Source organism: Pteronotus mesoamericanus, unplaced genomic scaffold, assembly GCF_021234165.1.
Source record: "Pteronotus mesoamericanus isolate MK-2021 breed Mesoamerican mustached bat unplaced genomic scaffold, CSHL_Meso_final scaffold_85, whole genome shotgun sequence".
NCBI lineage: Eukaryota > Metazoa > Chordata > Mammalia > Chiroptera > Mormoopidae > Pteronotus > Pteronotus mesoamericanus.
In genome coordinates this window covers 64,383,165-64,407,864 of record NW_026555329.1, presented here as the reverse complement: position 1 = coordinate 64,407,864, position 24,700 = coordinate 64,383,165, and the positions used below count along the sequence as shown (strand labels likewise).

Sequence of the window (24,700 nt, the reverse complement as noted above, 5' to 3'; positions counted from 1 at the left end):
AACCAATGAGTTGAAAACTTTTGAGCAGTGGAAAAAAACGTCTTGATAGGTGTATTACATCAAATGGAAAGTACTTTGAGGGTGACTAAAGTTTATACATGTAAGAATGAGTACACAATTTTTTATAAATACCATTTTTTGTGGGGGGTCCCCCCTTATATATAGTTTTTCTACCTGCAAAGTCCTCTTTGTTTCTGTTACTGATGACTTCTGTTACCTGCATTCATTTTGTGATCTTGCTTGTTTCTGCCATTGCTACTAAGTAATGGTGACAGATTTCAAACTCATGAGAGTGTTGTATTGACTGTATACTCTGATAAGTAGTCCGTAATCAGTTATACACTGTATGGGTGTACACTTAGTGATTTTTTGATAATTCTTTTTAAGATTAGGCTTTAATTCATGCTTATTGAATTCTGTGAAATGTAGGTCACATTTTACTTTATATTCTATTTCCAGATACAAACAAAGAAAGCATACAATTGCTGATTGCCTCTTCCATCATCTATGTAATCTTTAATTGGAAATGATTAGTTACTTCGTTTATCCACTTCTCACTTTGCAGACTTCAAAACTTTTACACTCTCCTCAGAGCCTGTAACCCTATTTTTGCTTCTTTGATAAGAGGCAACCTTGCCTGTGCTATGGCAAAAGGTAGGGACATTTATTTATGTTTCCCTTTTGCATCACAATTACGTTTTTGGTCTTCTCTTCTTTCTTTGGTTCTTTGGAGGAAGAACCGTTCTCCTTTTCCAAGTCCAACAGTTCTACCCTTGCCAGTCTCCTTCCCTGGAACTTTCTCCAGCTACTCTCCTCTCTTTCCCCCCTTTCCATCTTCTGTCTCCTTTGCCACAAACTTTTCCCACTCAGCTTACAAACAGGCTCAAATTCCTTTTAGCCAAAAAGTAAAAAGTAGACTTCCCCTCCATACTATCTTCAGTCTAGTTACTGCTGTCTATTCCTCCTTCCTTTACTGTCAAACTTCCATGTGCTCTAATTTCACTATAATTGTCTATTTCCTTGTTTTCCGTTAGACAGTAACCCCCCTAGGAGATCTGTGTCTTAATCACCATTGATTTTCCAGGGCCTAGGATAGTTCCTAGTACATAGAAGGCACTCAGTAAATATTCGTTGAATGAATGAACAGTATGAACATGTCTATACCATTCACTTGTGAACCATCTGCAATTGTTTTCTACCTCTACATTTCTATTGAAAGTTTGAAGGGCATCGATGACTACATAATGCTTAATCTGATGGCTTCTTGCTTGCTGTCATGCTTGATCTTTCTACAACCATTAATGCTTACAAACTTACCTTTCCAAGATTTTCATGGTCACTTATAACTGGGTCACTTTGGGTAGTCTCAGCATGGTATATCAAAAAAGAAATAGACAAGCTCAAAAAATCTTTGGAAAATTATGAACCTCTTTACTATTTACATAAATCATCTAAGGTCAAAGGTACCATTACATAAAGTTAAACAAACTACATGTAAGTTCTCTCTACTCAACTCTCTTCCCAAATCCTGCAGCTTGGCAGCTTTCTCCAATCTCCGTTCTGTAACATTTCCTCCCACACCTGTAAATTTTCTACCAAAAACCCCCTGTCCACTTTTCCCATCTTCTGGGTCTGCTGTTTTCTTCTTCTAAGAGTAACTATTCTTTTTTTCTTTCTTGTTGGCATATTACAGATGTCCCCATTTTGACACCCTTTGCCCACCTCCACCTTCCCTCTGGCCATCACCACACTGTTGTCTGTGTGGGTTGTGCGTATATGCTCCTTGGCTAATCCCCTCACCTTCTTTCATCCAGTCACCTCCTCACCCCTGGTACCCTCTGACAGCTGCCAGTTGTTGCGTGAATTCATGCCTCTGTTTCTATTTTGTTTGTCAGTTTATTTTGTCCATTAGATTCCACATATAAGTGAAAGTAACTTTCCAGTTTAAATCACTTTAGCCTCTTGGCATCTTCCAGGATTTTTTTTTTTTTAATACACATTTCCTTCAAAGGAAAAAACCCCCACAAAACAACATTATTCTGCTCGGCACTCCAAAAGTCTGGGACTATTCTCTTAATTTCATCTGGTTTGCCCTCACTAACTTTCTTTGCATGATTTTAATCAACCTTAAAACCTTATACAAGACGCTGTCTCCTCCAGTGTGCATTTCCTGAACTCCTGGGTTTGGCTTGGTTTCCCCCTTGTGTATTTCTTAGAGTGCCCCATCTATAACTATATTGAAATAATCTATTTGTGTCCTTCCCCTAGGCTGTAAGCATCTTAAGGGTAGATCTCCTGTCTTTTACTTACATATCAAGTATCTAGCATCATACCTAGAAGGTAGTGGATGTTGATAAATATTTATTGAACTGATGCTTCTGTGAACTCTGATTCTTCCTCTCTTGGCACTGGCTTTTATTTTGTTACTAGTGTTTTAAATATGAATCAAAGTTTTCTTAGTCCCTCCTCTTATTTTATACTCTCTCAGTGATTCATCTCCTCCCAGAGAATCACTTAGCACTTCTGTGAAGATACCCCAGACCTATTTTCTAGCTTACCTACTCTAAGATCATTTTTTAAAGACCATTTGTTTTTAAAGTTGCAGGTCAGTCAGACATCTCCACATGAATATTTCCCCAGTGTCTCAAGTGCAACAGAAACTTGCACTTAATCCTCCCTTTAAACTTATTCCTTCTTTATGTGTTCCCTGTCTCAATCATTCACATTCCTGCCCTCCCACTTGCCTAGGCTAATTAGAATCCTAGGAAATATTTTGGCTTCCTTCTTTCTCTCACACTTTTTTTTTTTTAACCCTAATCAGCAATCAGTGCCTGTCCATCCTGCCTTTGAATGTTTTTCACGTTTGGCTCCTTGCCATCTCTACCTTTAGTAGTTTAGTTTGGACTCTCATATCTTTCCTAAACTATTGCACTAGTCATTTAACTGACTGCCTTTCTAATCTGTCTTCCAAGCTGCTCTCAGAACTATCTTCCTAAAACCCAGATCTGTTACTGTATGTTTTTTGCATTTATCACTTGACTAGCTAGCTTATTCTCAGGACTCAGCTTAAATATCACTTCTCAATAAAGACAATTAAAAGTATGCCTACCTGCCCTGGCCCAGTAGGTTGGAGCATTGTCCCTTGCACTAAAAGTTTGCGTATTTGATCCCTATCAGGGCACATACCTAGGTTGCAGGTTCAGGTCCCCAGTAAGAGCACATAGGGGAAAAACCGATTGATGTTTCTCCTTTCTTCTCACTTTACAATCAATAAACGTATCCTCAGGTGAGGATTAAAACAATTTTTAAAAGATTTAAAAAATAAAGTATGTCTCCCTTGTAAGTTCTTCTGTTTCGTGTTCCTTTATTATCATAGTTTGTAATTACGCTTTTATCTGTGAATTGTTTTGATTAATGCCTATCTTCCACTGGAGAAATTCATGTAAGAAACTGGGGAAGAGGAAAAAAAAAACAAACTAGGGAGAATTATGTAGACCCTGTGTCTACCACAGTGGTTGGGACATAGTAATGCTTAAAAAACATTTGTCGAATGGGTAGATGATAGATAGCTTATCAGTATGGGCAAGCAGGAGATAGCAAAGGCAGAGATGTTACAGGGTCCTGGAATCTTCCTACATTCTCAGAGTACATGGGTTTTGTTCTAGCCTTTCTGAAACAGTAATGGGCTTCTCCCTTCCGCCTTTTGCATTCATTTCCCTGAGGATGGGATTTAACAATTATATTACCTCACATGTATACTAATACTGATATAATTATAGTTGATTTGGGGACCTTTGGTGGTGGCAGCTAGATTTGTTTACCTGTTAAATTGATTCATAGGTGGTACCTTAGGCATGCAGCCAAACAGGTATTTCCTAGGTTATGTCAACCCGGATTCCTTTTTAGCCTCTTGAGTGACGCAAGCCTTTGTACTATATGTTAATTAAAGTGTTTATTACTTGTAGGACCAGTTGTGTTTGAAATGAGGTATTTATTTGCCTTTTAAAGATTGAAGATTTCATTTTAACAAACATTGAAAAGAAGATAAAATATATTGTTAAAAATATTATCTACAGACAAATTAGCAATAATGAGTAAATTAAACTTTTTCTCCCCATTGAGCCTGCTCAGTTGTCAAAAATCTAAGCATTTCATGAGTATTCTTCAGATTTCATTGTCTTAGGTTGACTTGCTTCATCCATTCAGTAGACATGTTGAGCTCCTAGATGTGCAAGACAGAATCAGATGCTGGGTTGGAGAGATAAGAAACTCAGTTTCTCTTCTCAAGTACTGTGGAAGATGAACACATTATAAGGATACACAGCAGTGGCATATTAATTATGAAGAGTCTTCTCTTACATCAGTGAAGGCTTTTCATAATTCCTAAATCCATTCTTGAGTTTTGAGTTTTGAGTTAGCTGGGCAGAGGACTTTCCAGGTAGATACAGAGACATGAGACCGCATGTAGACAGGGAAGGAATATGAGACAAGGCAATGGCCAAATCAAAGATTTATGTAGTCAGTGGTAGTTTGAATTATACTTTCAAGATTATGGGTAGCTGTTGAAAGGTTTTAAGGAGGAACGTATAAAAGGATTGAGGAAACTGAATTGGAGTGAAGGTAGAGGGTAATATTTGTGATGGGGAAATTAAATGGAAGCCAGTTTCAGAAATCTAAAAATGATAGAGGCCTAAATTTAGGTAATCACAAAGAAATTATGGAGATGAACACACAATTATTTCAGAAGTGGAACTTTCCAGACCGTAGAAGAAGAAACTTAGTATGGTTCTCAGGTTGGGGCATTCTGTTTGGGCAGGTGGCTGGTACCATTTTTTTAAAGTAGGGAACGGGAAAAGGAACACTTTCCAGGGGAAATGTTGAAGTAAAGTTTAGTTTTGTTGAGTTTGAGTTGCTTGTGGGACATCTAATTGGAGATGCTTAGTAGGAGTAGGATATACAGACTAGAGGTCAGGAGAGAGAGATTGTGTGGGGCCAGGAGACTTAGAAGTTATTACTGTACATGTGGTTGTTGCAGCCATAGGTTTCGAAGAGATTACACGGAAGAATAAATAGAGACAACATACTCACATTCTTTTAATTTATTATGTAATTTAGTTCCATGTCTTCTTATTTCAGTTTTTCATTTAGAAAATGATGTTTGGCTAGCACTGATTTTCTCTGTGTCCTTCCTCACCCTACCTCCCACCCCCTTCACCCACTGCCATGTATAAAATTTGTAGTAGAATATGTATTTGTTACTACTCTAATAAGTACTTGGACTGGGCGAGGGGTATATTAGGGGACTAAATGGCAATGGGAAAAATACAATAAAGATTAAAAAATTTTAAAAATCAACCTAAAAGAAGTACTGGATAGTTAAGTTATAATAGTATTAGGCAGTGTGAACTAATTTATGTGTTGTATTTAGAAAGCTTTTAAAAAATCTGTAGGACCTATTTAAAAAGATTATTTCTTTAAAAAGGAAATATTTTACTTTCAAAAATAAAACAACCTATTAGTATTTTTGAACTGAACAAGATTTGTTGAGTCCCATAGCTTTGCTCTGTCCAGGAATTGTTTGTGATTTAGTCCCTATGCCTTTGACCATGGCAGAAACTATTTCTGAAAAGTAGGAGGAAGCCATCTGGGTAAACTAGTAGAATCTGACATAAGTAATTTAGTATTCATAGCCAGATTCTATAGGAAAAGAATGCGATATTAAACATTGAACAGATGATTGAAATATATTAATTTTACTTTGCCAAGCTGCACTTTTTGGACTAGTACATACTTAAAATAGCAGTTAATAAAAACTAGGTCCTGCATTGTCATGTATGTTTCTGTGACCCTCACTAGTTTCTCCCAATTTCTTCTCTTTTTTTCTTTTTATTGAATTTATTGGGGCAACACTAATTAACAAAATTGTACAGGTTTCAGGTGCACAATTCCACAGCACATCTTCTGTATAGTGTATTGTGTTCATCACCCCAAGTCAAGTCTCCTTCTATCACCATTGATCCCCCCTATACTGTCTTTCCCCTCTCCCCACCCCCTCCCTCTGGCAATCACCACACTGTTGTCTGTGTCCATGAGTTTTTTCTCTCTCCTTATTTCTCTTTTTTGCTCAATCCCTCTACTCCCTCAGTCCCCCAACCCTCACTCCACCCCGCACAGGTATCAGCATGCTCTATGAGTCTGTCTCTATTTTGCTTGCTTGTTCATTTTATTCATTAGGTTCCACATATGAATGAACTCAAATGGTGCTTGTCTTTCTCTGACTGGCTTGTTTTTGTTAACGCAGTACTCTCGGGGTTCATCCATGCTGTCACGAAGGGTAAGATTCCTTCTTTTTTTTAACTATGTAGTATTCCATTTTGCAGATGTACCACTTTTTTATCCACTCAATTACTGATAGACACTTGGGCTACTTCCAGATATTTGCTCTTATAAATAATGCTGTAATGAACATAGGGGTACAATATAGTCTCTTGAATTAGTGGTTTGGGTTTCTTTGGATAAATCACCAGAAGTGGAATCACTTTCTTTTCACCTCCTTTTTGAAGGGAGAATCTAGCAATAAAACTTTAGATCTTGTCATCTAGGTAACCACTAGAATTTGAGTGGAGATTTTTGTCAACCACAGAACTGGAATGAAGTAGCCTATTTACCCTGAGCGGGCCAAGGCATTTCGGAGCGTATGCAGAATGACTTTTAGAAGTCAGCCCTGTTTGGGATACAAATCAGTGATTTAATACTGAAAGCGTAGGTCTGTATACCATTTGAGCTATACAACTTTTGATTAACTTAAAATCTGCTTTTTAAAGGAAAGATAATCCAAGGAAACTTTGTCAGATTTTAACAGAGTACATTTTATGGATAAGTTATGACCCTTAAAAGCTGAAGTTAATAGAAATGCTGACAGGCTTGAACTAGGATAGCTATAATAAAAGAACATTTATTATGTAATCTCACAGTCTGTAGTAAAATGAGAAAAAACTCTGTAAAGTTTTCTACTACTTTTAAAATCGTTTCCTTTTCTTGTGTTTTGAACTTTAATAGGCATTAGCATATACCACATGTCTATGTCAAAATAACATGGCACATCATGTAGCCCAGAATCATATTAAACCATCAAACTTTTAACTAATAACTGTTTCAAATCTTTTTAAATTAAATGTTTTTTAACATTGATTTTTATTATGGCAAGCCTATATATACCCATTCTTCTTTTTAAAGAAGATTTTATTTTTAATTTCTTTTTAGAGAGAGAGGAAAGGGAAGGGGAAGAAAGAGAGAGAAACATCGATGTGCAAGAGAAACATTGATCAGTTGCCTCTCACACGCCCCTAACGGGGACCTGACCTGCAACCCAGGCATAGGCCCTGACTGGGAAAGAACTGGCAACCTTTTGGTTTGTGTGATGACTTCCAACCAACTAAGCCACACCAGTCAGGATTATATATCCATTCTTACCTCAGTAAATCATTAAGAGGTTATTGAATAGAGGTAATATGTGCGTTCAGGCATTTGAAGACTTGTAACATAAATGAACAGTGGAATATAATTTTAGAATATATACTTTCTGCATTGAAGACTTATTTTGCTTAATAACCTTCTTTATACTTGGTGATATTCTTTCTCATCCAGTGCCAACATTTTGCCAATTTATTAGTGTGTTACCGATAAAACACACACATACATGCATGGGTGCATACACAAACACTTTTTAAAATAAGATAATGCATACCTTTAATTTATATTGCATGTTTTCCCAAAAGTTAAGTGGTTAGACATTGTTTCTTTATCTTTATTCCTTTCCAAAAGGTAACTGGTTAGACGTTATTCCTTTATCACTAGGCCACTGAGAGAGAGGATGGTTTGGTTTTTTTTTTTCCTGTTTTGACGCTTTTTCATTCAGTGAAACCCATAGCACTCTATTTCATAAACCAGACCCAATTCAATGGAAGAGTAAAACTGGTGCCTCTTGATAATCCTGTTTTTTTGTATTTTTGGGTGTATCTGACTCCTGAGTATGAAGGTTGTGATAGGAAATATTACCAGGTACTTGTAAGAAAATACTGGAAGAGGGTTACCAAGCATCCTGTATGTCTAATTTTCTCATACTTCAGGGCTCTGCCCTTTAAAAGTTACATCTAGATGCATATTGATCTTGTATTTGATCCTGTTCAGCCACTTTCGGTATATTACTAGCATGTCATCTCTTCTTTGTAATATATTCTATGGAGAATATTTGGCAACCTAATTTTTGAAAAGTCTTTCTAACATTTTTGCCAAGTTACTATTTAAAGTCAGGCTATGACTAAAACTAAATATATCATCCTGCTACCAGAGCTGACTCCCTTTGCTCACTTTATTTTGTCCATGCTGTCACTGTCTTTTTGCTGATCACACAGATTTCAAAGTCCTGTTTCTTCCATGAATTTAGACTGATATCCCCAACCCATGGTGACCTATTCTTCTGATGAACTTACAACACTTATTTTTCACTTTCATCTTTTGCTGTTACTGCATTATTGTTTACTGACAGTGTCACCATGATAGGCTCAAAGCCCTTCGATACTCTAGACTAACAGTTTTACTCTATAGTATTTAGGGTTATGAATGAGGGAGTCCCAGGCCTTTCTGTCCCCATTCTCTGTTCTCTAGGTGTCAGTCAATTTTGGTTTCTTTTCAATGCCCTTTTCATGTCCTCCTTTCACTGATCTACACCTATGTTACTTTACTTTTGGCTACTGTGGTTCTGTTAATATCTTGTGTTTATGAAGATTATGGATGATTTTAGGAGATTCTTGGGCTAATCTTATGGGAACAAAGGAGTGATTTTTAAGCTTTTTTTCCATCTCAGGATTCATTTTTGAAGTACCATAAGAATTCTACCTCTTTATAATTATGTTTTTAATAATATTTATTCATTTACCCAAGTATGTTTTGAGAGTCCATATCTTAGAAACGGTTGTTTGGATACATAAAAAAGAATGAACTAGACTTTTACTTTTTTATTAAAATTAAATTTATTGGGGTGACATAAGTTAATAAGATTGTATGGTACTAGATGTACATTGTGCTGTGTGTCCACCACATAAATTCAAACCATCTTCTGTCACCATACATTAGGCTCCCCTCAGACTTTTACTTTTGATACATAATAAAAGGAAAGAAGACAATCGTTACCAAGTTCATAAACATGAATTTTCTTCCCAGACTCTCTTGCTTATTATGTTGCTTTTATAGTCTGATGGGAACAGAGCAGACAGAAATGTAAATAATTATAATGTCACATTATGTATGTCACCACAAAGTAAAGCTTATTTTATATATATCCTCTTTTGAGCCATAATTCTGTTGACTTGTAGATAGGACTTTAGAGATTTAGTATAACCTCATTTTAAAATGGAGAAAATTGAGGTAAGTGATTGCACAAGATCACACATATAGTTAATGAAGAGGTCAGCAATGGAGGCCATCTATTTCTTAAAGATTACTTCAGGAGATGATAATATGAACATGTAAAAAAAAAAAAAAACACAGTACAAAGAGGTATACTGAGAAAGGTAAGTCTTTGTCCTACTCCATCTCCCAGTTCTCTCATTCTCTTCCCCAGAGTCAAGAACTTACCAGTTTCTTAGGCTTTCAAGAGCTGCTTTATGTACATATACTCTTATAAATGTAATTCCCCTTCGTGCAAAATGTTAGCATATTGTACACACTTTTATGTATCTTGCTTTTATCACATTTTAACACTATGTCTGAAAATTGTAGAACCTAGATATTTTTTTTATTTGGTCCATGAACTTTCCATATTTTACTCAGACATCCAGTTTTTGTTAATGGAAATGAACAAAGTATTAAATTGTTCTTTGTTTCTAGCATATCATATTGCATACCTCATGTGCAATATAATGTATTTCACATTTTTTTTTCCCAGAAAGAGATCATGGTCATTGATTTATGATGAATATTGAAGTTAAAAAACTCAAAAGTGAAATGTATATAGTGATTACTGCTAGTTGCCAAAAATAGCTGATTGGGATATTTTCTTTTCCATTTGATCTAGAAATGGCAGGTGGAGTTTTCAGGGAAATCATTTAACTTTTAGACTTGTGTAAAAACCTCTGTAGTATGTACAAAACAGTTTAATATCTCAGTGCCAGTGAAAAGCGATGGTTTTATAAATATCAAACTACCAATGTTTATTTTCTAAATTTAAAATCTCCACTCTTATATGAAAAAAATCACAGAAATAATTTTCTGTTTCTTGAAATAGTTTTTAACTGTATCTTATAAAAATATAGCCTTAATTTTGGTCAGTCTGGGTTTATTTTGGCCAACTTATCTGTTAATGAAATTATTGCTTTATTTTTCAGAGGTTATTGGTGCTTATCAGAACTACTTAATTTTTTTTTTTTTAGAGATTTTAAAATTTATTTTCAGAGAAGGGGAGGGAAGGAAAAAGAGAGGGAGAGAAACATGGATGTGTTAGAGAAACATCGATTGGTTACCTCTCACATGCCCCCAACTGGGGACCTGGCCTGGAACCCAGGCATGTGCCTTGATTATAATTGAACCATAGACCTCTTGGTTTGCAGGCTGGCGCTCAATATACTGACCTACATACACCATCCAGGGCAAGAACTACTTGATTTTAGATCATTTAACCAAACTGTATCAAAAGATAAATCATTTTTTAAAAAATGTGTCCCATGCCAAATTTCCATGATAGAATTCATAGAGGTTAAGCACTTATATTGGACCTAAATAATTCAGTTATTCAGTAATCCAGCATTCTCCCAAAAGACGACAGTACTTCTCTGTATTATTTACTGAGTAATTCTCTTTGAAAATTGTATTAATTATAGATCCATTATTGATTGGAGAAAAGTTTTTTTATTAATATTGTCATGATTAAAAGCATTTTCTAAATAGTCATGATAATTAAAATTCATTTAGTAGAACAAGTAAGGTTGTATTCTTGAGGTATATAGCATTAGTGCAGGTTTTGGGTGTGTGATCCTCAACCGTTGATATGAGGTCCTATTGGTTCTTAATTGCATTCTGACTTTGTAATTCTTGGAATAAGATTGTGACCTCAAGTCTTATCGAGAATTGTGATGTCATGTTAGGACTTTGCTGTATTTATAGGCCTGTCTTCTATGGAGATGTTAGCAGGAAACAATGACAGACAAAACACCCCAAACGGGGGGAAAAAAACCCACCCTGAATAACTGCATATTGTATGTATTTGTGGACATGGGAAATGTTTTCATATTTTATGTCCAAGTTCTACTTGAACGTTTTTTGTTTCGGTGACTAATTCTTTTAAAAGTAAAACAAATATTTGTTTATTTGTGCCATTAAAAAACACATTCAGCTTTCTCTGCTGTAAAAACTATGTTCTAAATTCACAAGGTGGTGCTCTGGAGCATGGAGAAACAACACTATGTTTTGTTCCTCCTTTTTCCATCATTTCCATTTCTACGTAAATGGTTCTTTTGTGCACACGTGTGTGTGCGTGAATGCATGTGCATGTTTGAGATCACATAGTCTTGTACTTTGAAGATGGCGAACAGCAAGACAGAGAGGGAAGGCTAGCCTCCCTGCCAGGCCTCACAGGTAACTTTGATGTGGCCACTGCATGTTAAGGTTGGCCCTGATTATTGATTCATCTAGCAAGGTGGCTGGGTGTGAGAGGACTGTGTCACTCTAGCCTCACAGATACTGGGGTATAATTATAATCACTACAGTGCTAGTTCTTAAAACTTACAATGAGAAGTATCAGACACACTTTCTTCTCATGTTTATAGTTCAATGTATTTTTTCCCAGTAAGCGAATCTGCATGGAAAGCTGAATTATAATCATGAAGTTGTTCGATGAGTATTGAGTCAGCTCTCTGACCAATATCAGCTCTCGTAGTGTGATACATTCATCTTTCCCACAGGAATATAGAGGGTGGGGCAAAAGTAGGTTTATACTTGTGAGTATGCAAAACAGTTTATTTATGTATTATTATTTATTAATTCCTATACAAGGAACTGTAGACCTACTTTGCCCCACCCTGTAGTTGCTACTCAGATCAGATATTTTTCAATTTTTAGAGTGTTCTTTTTACTAGACGAGGGTGCAGATACATGAACAGTTTTTGCTTTCTTTTTTCTTGGTTTCTTAAAGAGTTACTGTAGACTATCTCCTTTAGTACATTATTTTCCATTAAGAGTTTAATAAAATTGTGCTAATATATTTGAAACACCCTAATGCCTGGCATATCAGTAAATAAATGATAACTAATATTAATGTGACTAGCATTGAATTCAGGTCATCTTGATACTTTTAATGTCAAAGACAATCTTTTGTGCCCTTTCTATAGATGACTGATCCATCACATCTTTTACTTTTTTTAATTCTTTAATTCTTTTAACTCCTTAATTTCACTTACCCTTAATGTTGAGCCTGTGAGCTAAGTAGGACAATTACTTTTGGCTTTGCATGATTTTGTTACTATTTTGTTTTTGAGATTTAGATTGTTAAAAAATGTTAGTTTTTTTGCTTCAAAATGCTGTATTTCCCACAGTTTCCCCCATCTGTAATGTCAGTCTAATTGAAGAGATGATCTTCAAGTTATGCTCAGCTCTAGTGTGTGTGTGTGTGTGTGTGTGTGTGTGTGTGTGTGTGTGTGTGTGTGTGTGTGTGTGTGTGTATATATATATATATGTAACTTTGTATCTTATTTGAGTAAATGATGTCCGTTGTAGTCCTTTCCATATAATCATGCTTATCTTCATTTCAGGCTCTACTTAAATTTTTTCTCATAGACTGTAATGTTACTTAGAAAATAGCATCTGAAGCCTTAGAACAGTAGGATGGCCATGGAGCTGGGAGGTGATGATTGAAAAACACAGGGGTGGGCATTTAATGATGGCAAATTCAGCAGTCAACAATGACATTACAGATCTGACAAGTACACAATTGATAAGTCAAAACTTTCTGTGTGAAAATGAGTACAGAAAGAAATAATTGAGATGAGCCAGTTGGTCACTCCAGCAACAGTCAGCCTTGTTGGCCTTCCTCTCCATGCATGCGAGGATGACTTCCTCTCTTAAGAGTGGCAAAATAGATTTCTGAAAACAGGGAAAATTGCCACAGCCCTTTCTGGTGTTGGTAAAAATACAGATCATAGTGCATTTTTTAATCTGGTGGTCTCAGAACCACACTCTGAGAGCAGTCATGGATACCAAACATTGTGGGAATTAAAACGGATAAATCATTTCAGACTGCAGTAATAAGGCAAAGCATATCAGAATGGCTTTGGTCTGCATCTGGAGGGATGGACATCATTTGATTAGGTAAGAGGAAGGAGAAGACATTTTTTTGATGGGTGAAATGGGAAGAACAAAAACATTGAGCGGGAAAAGTAGTGTATGTTTGGGGTGTGGAGAATCAAGTAGTTTGCTGCAAAGGTTCTTAAATATGGTCCGTGAAAGAGAATTGAGGCAGTGCTTCTGTCAAAGATCGCTCCAGAGTTGGAAAAAGATGGGCACTATGCCATTTCTGTTCAGCATGAGACTGGATGAAACTATTGTCCCTCTCCGTGCATCAAGCTTCATGTTTTCATGTGCTCTTTGATTCCATCAAAGAAATCCGTTTTGGGATAGTTTTTGGAAACTGGAAAAGAGTGTCAACATCTTTAAAATTCTCTCCTGTCTCTCTTTCTATAATAAATATTCAAATGGAAGAAAAAATGATAGCTCTTTGAGGGCAGATATGTACCCAGGATGTTAAAGCATACATCATGGTGGTCCTGCTTGATGAGGAAAGGATAGTCACACGTCATTGTGTCTTCCTATTTTCTACATCAGCAGGTGTCACCACCTTTCCAAGAGGTATTGACAAGAAATAGGAACAGACTATGTTTTTCTGTACCAGAGAGAAATTTGCTGACTCTCCAGAAGTTTTAATTGAATTTCAAGGCAGAGGAAATAATGTGACGTTAACTTGAAAGTCTTAGAGGAAGTTAGTGTTCTAGTACACAGGCTACTGTAACATGACAAAGCATGCTACAGAATTCTGCTTTTGTTCTACGTACCTTTGAGTCCAGGATTTCAGCACTTCTTGCCATGAGAAAAAAGTTGCACTTGATTATCAGAGATGATGTACCTGTTGCTGTGTCAAACACCATATCACAGTTTCAACTCAATAAGCCAAAATTAATTGAAATGTACTACTGAGCAGTTAGAATTTTTAAAATTTTTTCAGGAAGTAATTTTTCTTTCATGGAAAAAACAACAATGTGAGGGAGACACAATCCTTTTTAAATAAAGTTTTTATTGTTTATGTTCAGGAAATCATTTTCCAGTACAGTGAAATAAAGTATATGGTGTATGCATTTCTGTTCAAGTTTGTGGAAGACAGAGTCCCTGTCTTTAATCAGAATCTCAGACTGTTTTTTGACTCCCCTGAATGGTTAAGAACTAATAATTTAGCTAATGTGGAGACGATGGGGTGCTTGGGGTGATTTTGAGTAAAGGAACGACAGGAAATTAGAAAGTTCATTTGAAGAATAAGGTGGGACTATAAGAATTAGATTTGGCAGGACTGCAGGGTGGTGGGTGGGGTGGTTTGGGGATTCAAGTTAGCCCCAGGGTCTGAGTTCTTTTAGTCAGGGTAATTTTCTAGATAGAGCTTCTCAAAGGTAGGAACATCATTTTTTTTCTTCTTAAATGAGCAATGTCTGAGACAATGGTCCCTCAAAAATATCAAATTAAAATGAAATCAATGTACGGACAAAAAGTTGGACTATGTAGCACCAAAAATAAATGCTCTTCCATTTTATCTGTATTTGATCCTGTTATGTTAAATTACTTGGTGATAAGGTTTTTGGAGAAATGGTGCTTCATAAAAAGCTCATACAGCTTCCTTTTTTGTTCAGGAGCAGCTGATTAACACAAACTCTTGGACTTCTGGATTTGTTGTCTTTGTAAATTTTATTTCTGATTTTTTTTTTAACTAAAGGTATGCCTTTAGATATAATTTTTATTCAGTACCTTCGGAGGAAGGAAACTTGTAGGGTGGTATGGTTTAAGTAACATTCCAATCAACATCTAAGCTTAGGTTTGCTTGTCATTAGGTAAAATCAGCCTGACAACTCTGAGGTCACTTTAGCTTAAAAATATTGGAAATTACGATGTGCCTTCTATCAGTTTAATGACACCCTACCCAAATGTTATACTAGTATAATTTTATTTTCTTATATATTTTTCTGTAATTTGTTATGATGGGAAGACCAAGATGTTAAAAAATTTAGACTACAGTTTATTGTAATATTTATTTTTGCTCTAAGTTCTTTCAAGTTAAAGAGAAAATTATTGAATACATTGTTAAATACATTGGTATCTAAAATATTTGTTCTAAAATATGGTAATTTTTCTGTTTTTAGGAAACTTTTTGTTCCCAGGTCTGTGGAGATAACAAACCAAATTAGATGTTAGAAGCCCAGAAAGCACTTTTTTCCTCTGAAGTAGAAATGTTTAGTAGAATAAAATGAGATATAACTCACAAAGGAGAGTGGTTTTGATAAACTGTGTAATGGTTAAGGGATAAACTGCTTTATAATATTGTAATTTACTTAGAACCTTTGAGGAATGGTTCCTCAAAGTTTTCTTCTGTAGGTACAAAGGTACTTCTGTAGACCATTCATTCTTAAAATCTTTCAATGTCCACCACTTTGCTACACAACATAAAATAATAATTATTTTAATACATTTGAATTGGGAGAAAGTTTGGGTACATAATGGAGTAAAATTCCTTTTATTAAATTAGCTTGTATTTTTATTATAAAAATAAAATATGATTATTGTATACAATTTGGGAAATAAAGATTATCTGCAGCCTCATCACATGGAGATAACCAGTTAACATTTTGGAATCTTTTTCTCTATTTTATACATGTGTGGTATATTGTGTATGTATAAAAGTGTAACATGTAAGTATATGCACGCCTTCACACTACAAATGAGGATGAAACTGATGTTTTTATTCTATCTGGTATACTTTCCCATATGATTAAGTATTATTTCTCAACATTAACAGCTGGCCAGTGAACATTAAAAGAAAAAGACTGTAATCTAATCAACACTTTACCATTGGTTACAGGATGTTTCCAGTTTTTCCTTTTTTTTTTTTTTTTTTAACTATTATAGATATTTCACTGACTATCCTGTATGAAAATTTTGTATTTATTCATGATTATTATTTAAGGGAAAATTCTGAACCTAGAATTTCTGGGTCAAAGAGTACTAAAAAGTTTAAGGGTTTTGATATATTTTCCTAAATTGCTAAAAACCTGTATGCAACTTCAGTAGGACGCTGTTTCCCTGTGATCAACGCAAGTTTATCTCCTGTGTCAAAATGACAGCCAGACAACCTGTGGGGCGGAAATGGCATCGCACGAGTTTGGGTTTGTGGCTTTTTGATGAGCTGGGAGGTGCGGGCGCGTAGTCCCGTTTCTAACCGGCGTATCTTTGTCTTTCTCCTTGGGGACCGCTGCGTCCGCGTGGGCCGAAGCCTCGGGAAGCCGTCGCCCCGCAGTGCCGCCACCCCGCGCTCGGCTGTCCCGGGGAGCCGCTGCCCCACGGCAGCCGCCGTCGTCACCACGCGCCAGGCCGCCGCCAGCTGCCGCGCTAAGCTCCGTGGGGGCGCCGCCCGGGAGCGCCAGCACACCGCCCGGGGCCTACGGAAGCCCGCGCCCCCGTGAGCGCCACCGCCCGGCCACCGGCGGGATGACGCCAGCACTGCGCACAGCTTCGAGTACCTCAGGCGCCTCGCGGCGTCCCGCCTCTCTTCCTGCCCGCCTGCCCGCCAGCCCTCCAGACCCTCTGTCATCAGCGAGCTCCCCCGGTGTCCGCGGCTTTCTCAGAGCCCCCGGCCCCCTGGCTTTGGCGGAGCCTGGTTTACCCCAGAACTCCCTCCGCCGCCACTGAGAAGGACCGTGTGCCTTAGGGCCGGTGGGTGGGGAGGATGGTTTTCTTGCCAGTCGTTGCTGCTCACAGCATTACATCCTCATGCTGCCTGCTAAAGTCCTGGCTGCTTTGAGAACCTTGCCTCGGACCAGGGGTGTCCAACCGGTGGCCCACGGGCCGCATGCTGCTCAGGATGGCTGTGAATGCGGCCCAACACAAAATTGTCAATTTAAAATTTTACGAGATTTTTTTTTGTGTGACTACTTGTTGCAATGTATTTAATGTGTGGCCCAAGACAATTCTTCTAGTGGGGTGCAGAGACGCTAAAAAGTTGGACACTCCTGCGAATACCATCCTCTTTCCCTCCTCCACCTAATTTATCAACTCCCTAGTCAGTTTCCTTCATTATTAGTTCTTCAAAGACTAGCTCCCATGTTAGCCTTGGCCACCTCAGATCCTGTCAACAGGTAGCTACCCCCCACCACCTGCCAGAAGACTGTTTTCACAGTGCGCAAATCCCCAGTAGCTGGGGCCATCGACAGAATCCGGAGTTGTGTAATGCATTACTGTGACTGGACTTGAACTCCAGCATCCAGTCCTCTCCTGTCACTTCGTCTCCTATGACCGTTTCTTTGGAATCAGTCCTTGCTCCCACACCTCTGTACTGCCACCCAGGGGAACCCACAATGCGCTGGGTTTGCACTGAAGTGTGCTGCTCCCAGCCTATTCCCAATGCGAGACTGAGTGAGCACAGTGAGGGTATTAGTGATGGTCCCTTCATGTGAGACGCTGGACTCCTCTAATGAGCAACTTCGGCGTGGGGACTCCTCAGCAGCTGGCTGAAACTTTCTTAGAACTGTGTCGCATGCAGTCTAAGGCCCTTCTTGCCCAATCCCTGTCTCCTTGCATAGGTGTCAGACTTGCATTATGGTATGAAGGCCTCCCCCTCCTTCTGATTCCTTCCCTTTATCCTTCAGTGTGATGTTTCCTCAATAAAACTCTTACCAGTTGAACCCTGTCTTTGTGTCTGCTTCTAGGATGACTTGACCTAACACATTATCAGACATTCCATTCTGATCACCATCGTCCTATCTTGGATCTCTTGTTCACTAACAGCTAATTCATTGATTTTTTTCCACTATGTATCAGCCCCTTCTTGGGTTCACTTCTTTCCTTTCTAACCTAGACTCATGATTCATCATTATAATCATCCTCCTTGAAACACAATGTTTCAAGCAGTCTTCAGGTTCAAGCAGTCTTGAACCTGATTTTTTTTTCCAACTTACTTGCCTGTAAAATCTGAATGCTAGATGAAATTTATCATTTGCCTTCCATGCACCTGACTGGGACAATTGAGCATTTTCTTCTAGAAAAGCACACGAGGCAGCCAACTAATCTTACTTTCAATTTGTTATCTCAAACTTCAAAATTGGTGCTATTGTTCCTACTATAATACCAGTTTCCCACTTCTAAAACTACTATTTGTACTTTTTAATCTCTCTTCAAAATTTTCTGATCCTCCCAGCTTCCTTCAAAATTCCCTTGGGAAATTCCTCCCAGTTTACATACAGACTTACTCGTCTTTCACCACAAGACCCCTGCCCCCAGTCCAGCCACCATGGTAACCATCTTCTTCCTTTTGGTGACTTTGGAGGAAGTTTCAAAGATTAGTTCCTCCTCTTCAGCTGTGGATCCCATCCCCTCTTGCCTTTTCAAGAACTCTTCTCCTTAGGTTATCTCCTTTCTCTCTTCTGCATCACCAATCTCTGTCTTGAATGAATTGTTCTCATCGGATTGCAAACATGCTCCAGTGTCCCCCATCTTAACTAAGCGTCCCCTTGTGTACATCTTTTCCATCGATGAGCCATTGCTCAGCTCTCTTTCATGACTAAATTTCTTTATGGAATTATCCTTATATATTGCTTTTATTTTATAATCTATTCACTTTAAAATCCAAAATGTGACTTCCCCATCACCACCATTGAAGGTGTCATTGTTAAGGTCACCAGTCACTTTCATATTACCCTATCCAAAAGGGTATTTTCCTGTCCTCACCTTGATCAGTCTCTGCTTCTTTAAATATTCTCTATGTCTAATGCATTATTCTCTCCTGATTTCCTTCTCATTTCACTGATCATTCCTCAGTGTTATGCTACATTTCCTGCCTAACTTTGGAAAGTTGAGGTTTCTCACCTCCATTTGAGCCCCTCTTTTCTTTCTGATAAGAAATACTACACTTGATCTTAGCCAAAAGGCTGAGAAGTGATCTCTTTTCTATGTTCTTTCCCAAGACGATATCAGTTTTTATGGATTTAAGAATGCCTTTATGCTAATGAGTTTAAAATTTGTTCTCCACCTTGAGCTTTTATATGTTCTAGACTCAAATGTCTAATTGCTTGCTCAATATCTTCCTTTGGATGATACAGATCTTTCAAACTTAACATGTCCACAATCTAATTCCTCATTGTCACCCCAAACTTGTTTCTCCCATTTCTCCCCCTAACACAGTAAATAGCACCATCATCCAATCAATTGCTCAAGCTTGGTGTCATCTTTGATTCTTTCCGTGACATCTCTCCTACATCAAAGAGACCAGCATAATCTATCAGTTGTACCCTCAAATATATATCTTTAATCTGTCTGCTACTTTAGGTTTTCAATGTTATCGCTTAATCCTGATCAATATTTTTTTCTTGCCTGACAGCTTGTCCTTCCTCATCCCTCTGCTCCTGCTCCTTGACTCAAGACCCACTTCTTTTTTTTTAATTTTTAATTTTTAATCATGTTTATTCTATTACAGTTGTCTCAATTTCCCCCGCTTTGCCCTTCTCCACCCACCCCACCCTGGCCCCCTCTCCCAGTCAAATCCCACTCTGTTGTCCATGTCCATGGATCATTCATACATGTTCTTTGTTTAGCCCCTTCTGCTTCTTTCCACCATTGTCCTCCTTCCCCATCCCCTCTGGTCACTTTCGTCTGCTCCATGTTTCCATGCCTGTGGTTTATTTTGTTCATTAGTATATTTTGTTGAATAGATTCCACTTATAGGTGAGATCATATGGTATTTGTCAAGACCCACTTCTTGACAGAGTGGCAACAATGACCTTACTCATAAATTGAATTGAGTAAAGTGTTGCTCATAAGATAAAATCTAAACTCCTTATGTGGCTCATAGAGTCCTGAATAACCTGACCCTTATCTACATCTCTAACCCCATGTATGCTCCTCTGTTTATTGCCCATGACGCAGCCACAATGCTTCCTTCCTCCAACATGCCCAGACCTTTTCTGCACCTCAGAGGCTTAGTAAATGCCCTCTCTCTGCTTAAGCTGCTCTCCCTGGCTATCTTCTTCCCCATCACAACTTGGTCTTTTAGATAACAGGTTAAATACAACATCTTAAGAAAGGCCTGCCCACAGCATTGATTGAAAGTAGCCTCTGACCTCCTATTTACTGTCTCAGTTATTTACTCAGATTTTTATCTCAATTTGTAACTTTATTTATTTGTGTATTTACTTGGTGTGTGTATGTGTTTTCCATTTGCTGTACTGGAATGAAGGAGGGAAGAGACTGTCTGGATGTCTAGATTCCTCAACATTGTATTCCCAGTCCCCAGAACAATATTGGCACACATTAAGTGCACAATAAATATCTGTTGAAGGAATGAATAAACAATCTGCTGATTTTTCTTTTGGGAGTTCACTTTTTATTGATTTGTAAGAGTTCTTTATATATTACGACCACTAACCATTTGTTTATTCTGTATGCTGCAGACATTTTGCCTCTTGTCATATATGTATCAATTTAATTCATGATATCTTTGATATACAGAAATGTTACATCTTTCATTTAGATAAATTAATCTTTTCTTTCATGAGTTCCACTTTTGTTGATATGTTTTTAAAAAGTCCTCTCCATCTCAATGTTAAATATTTGTCTATGTTTTCTTTAAATTTTTTTTAGATTTAAATCTTTACTCCAAATGAAATTTATTTTTGATATAGATATGATTAAGGCTCTAAATATTTATTTAGCTGTTGCATCATCATTTATCAAAAACCTCCTGTTTTGAAAATTCCGTGTTTATCAAATATTAAATTCTTACATATACTTGGAGTGTTCTGGATTTTATTTGCTTGTTCATTTTTTGGTATCTCTCTCTATTCCTGAACTACGCTGTCATTTTATGTTGTGGTTTTATAATTTGTTTTATTGTGTGATTATCTTTTTTAATGGAGTAAACCTTGTTCTTTTTTGCCAAAAAAATTTCAGCTATATTTGTGCATTTCTTCTTCAAGATAAACTTTAATTATATTTTGGTCAAATTTCAAAAGAAGTTCTACTAGCATTTTGTTTAGAATTGCTTTAATGTTATAGATTAATTGAGGTAAAATTGCCATCTTTGTGGTATTAACTTTTCCATTCAGGAACTTTTCACATGTCAAGGTAATTGAAAGTTTCTTATATATTCCTCATTAATTTTGTAGATCCTGCATATTTCTAATCAATAACATTAATAGGTATTTCATATCTTTGTTGTAATTATTTTCTCATTATGTTTTATAACCAGCTTTTCCTTGCAGGGTCAACCTACTGATTTTTGTATTTGGCAACTTTTCTGAATTCTTTCAGTAATCCTAGTTGATTCTAAGTAGACAATCATGTGAAGTGTAATTAATGATAATTTTCTCTCATTCTTTACAATATTTATACCTCATATATTAAATAAATGATGGTATTAATTTCATTTTATTCCTGACTTTTTAGGAATGCCATTAATATTTCATCAGCTTCTAATGTTGGCTGTTGGACTAAAATAGAAGTCTTTATCAGGTGAAGGAAGTTCTTCCCTGGTTCAAGCATCCTAGGCATTTTATTGAAAGTTGCAGTTGAATTATTTTCAGTATATCCTGGGGAACTAGAAATTATCATGTGGTTTTACTCCCTTGACCTATTATTACAATAAATTATTTAAATAAATTTTTCATTATTGGACTCTTTCTGCATGAAATACATACTATTTCACTATGATAGGTTTTTTCCTCTCTCAGTATAATAATACTGAATTCAACTTTTTACATTTTATTTAGGATAATTGTATTTATACTCACAAATAAAATTGGACTATAGTTTTACATTTTTAAATTCTATTTTTCTCAGATTTTTAAAATACCCTATCCTTTAGGTTAGTGTAGAGCATAGGAATTGCCTGTTCTTTGAAGGCTTGGAGAGGCCCACCCATAGCACTGCTTAGGGCCCAAGCTGTTTTTAAGGGGGCGTGAGTAGAGGCTAAATCTCTGAAAACAAAATTTTCTTCTGCAATTTTTGGCCGAGACAGGTTAATTACTGATTCTTGAGTATAAATTTAAAAAATAATATTTTTAAAAGAAAATAATCCATTTTCACAGAATTTTAAAGTTTATTAGTTGACTCCTATAGTAATGAAAAAATTTTGTCTATATTTGTAGTTATAACTTCTTTCTCATTTCTGATCTTTTTAGTTGCATATATCTTTATTAGACTTGCTAGTTTTTTAAATGAGCTAACACATAGTTATTTTATAAATTATATTGGTCTATTTTCAACATTATTAATGTAACTTTTACTCTTTATTAATTCCTTCTTTATCCCTTTCTTAAGTTTATTTTGTTGTTTCCTGAATGTTTCCTTGTAACTGATGACTTAGTTCACTTATTTTTATTTCTTATTTAATGATAGGACACATAAGGTTATAAATTTACCTCTGAGCACAACTTTGACTGCATCTCAATAGTTTTGGTATGTAGTCTCTTAATTCTTGCTATTTTAAAACAACAGATTATAACTGCCGTTTTTATTTAATTTTTGATTGGTTTTATTAGGATAGCATTGTGAGGCTTTTGTAATTGTTAATCCTATTTAACAATTTTAATAAAGAATAAATTTATTAATATTTATGTTGCTATTTTAATAAAAAGCTAATTGTATTTGGAGAAAGTGAAGTTATCTGCAAAGTGGTCTTACCTGAAGTTATATGCAAGCAGTACCTAGAGTTCTTTTTTATAAGAGCCAACCAATTACACCAACAAGTTGTGATATAGTGATTACCGACAACAGGGATTTGGTATGCCCCTAATACCTATAATTTACTGGAATTGTGATTTCTATATAATGCCCTACTTACTCATGTAAAAGGAAAGGAAGAGCTTTAAAAATGTTTATTGCATCAGAAGTCCTCAGGCATATAGAATTAAATGATCACCTAATAATTAGGAAAACTCATTATCAAAGTTTATGAACTCAAGGAGAATTTGAAAATTGTGAACATGTACTTTGTCACAAAATTTTGGCATTAGAACAGTTTTTCTTTTAGACTAGACAAGGTAGTTTTAAAAATATTTAATTTTATAATTACAAATGTAATTCATGTATATAAATAAAATAAAAATTACTTATTACTCTATCATCCAGAAAAAAATGCTAACACATTTTATCGTATTTCCTTCTAGAACTGTTTCTGTGCAATACTCTTTCTTTTTATGGAATTGGGCTCATCTTCTTTTGTACCATTGTTTTGTTTTGTCACTGATTTTTGCAAGCATTTCCCTATTATTACACAAGGAAGGAGAGCTGTTTGGGAATTGATTTATTTCAGTGTTAGTAACATTAGTATTGGGCTCTTTCTGCTGTGACTTCTATGTCTGCTAAGACCAGACTGCTTGCTCTTTAATCCTGGTCTTGAAGACTCCCTTGATAATCATCCACTCAATTCCTTTGTTCCTCAAACTAGCTGTAAGTAGTTTCTGTCACAGTCAACTCCTACTGGGACAGTAATTCTGTTTTATTTGATATTTTCAGAATTCTTGTGTCAAGAGACTATGCATATATGTGCAGGTACATGCCTCCTTCATACTCACTTGGGAAAATATCCCCTTTTATATTTGCCTATTTGGAGGGCCATAGAACACATTCTTATATTAAAGACTCTGGGAAGTTCTGCATTAAAGAAAAAAGTTTGCCTTAACATACTTATTTCAAATATTTCCTTATTATAAAACTTTAGGAAATACTGATTTTATTTATTAGCTTAGCAATATTCTTATGGCCCTTTTGCTTGGCTTCCATACTTCAGTATGATTGCCATCGAATTGGTATTGATATTGTAACTTTCAGTTGGTTTAACATGCAGAATAAGCTGACTTCCTGGTGCCTATTATTGTGTCCTGAGGAGTTAGTCCCAGCATGGCCTGAGGCTCTGGTGTCAGCATTACTCTCAGACCCAGGTGAGCAGGGGCCTCTGCTTTGGGTCCCACGCTTTCCAGGCTTACCCTGGCCCTCCTCTGGTCATGCTTGCTCTGCCAGAGTAAAGAGACTGGGGAGCCAAGGGACTGTGCCCACTTGGACTCCAGGCCCTCCTATGTAGACTACATTCTGGGAGCCTGGGACCTGGAATTCTCAACCTGAGCAGCTCTGCTTCCGGAGCCCCTCAAGTCCATTTATCGTGCCGTCAGTTGAGCGCTCCTAGGCCCTGAGCGTGGCCAAAGGATGGCTGCTTGTAGGGGTGTGGACAGGCTTCATCCCCTTTCCTGGCTTAGTGCTCCTAAGCCTCTCCTAGCTTGCCCAGTCTCTGGGGCTGGAGCGTGAGGTAAGAGGAGTGTAAGGGGACCTAGAAAGTTCTTGATGGGCTGATAGTGTTCAGAGTTGGTGTGGAAGTCACTGGCCTAGAAGGTGTTTACAGCTAATTCTGGCT

At 36.8% G+C, this 24,700-nt stretch overlaps 1 protein-coding gene across 1 annotated transcript in view; it reads left to right on the top strand.

The window, feature by feature from the left end:
* ZNF800 (zinc finger protein 800) overlaps positions 1–16,877 on the top strand; it is a 46,807-nt gene extending 29,930 nt beyond the window's left edge. The window contains exon 5 of the mRNA XM_054564458.1: positions 16,577–16,877. Coding sequence (XP_054420433.1) covers positions 16,577–16,766 — 190 coding nt within the window. The 3' untranslated portion in view covers positions 16,767–16,877. The remainder of the gene's footprint in view (positions 1–16,576) is intronic.
* Positions 16,878–24,700: the final 7,823 nt, after the last annotated feature.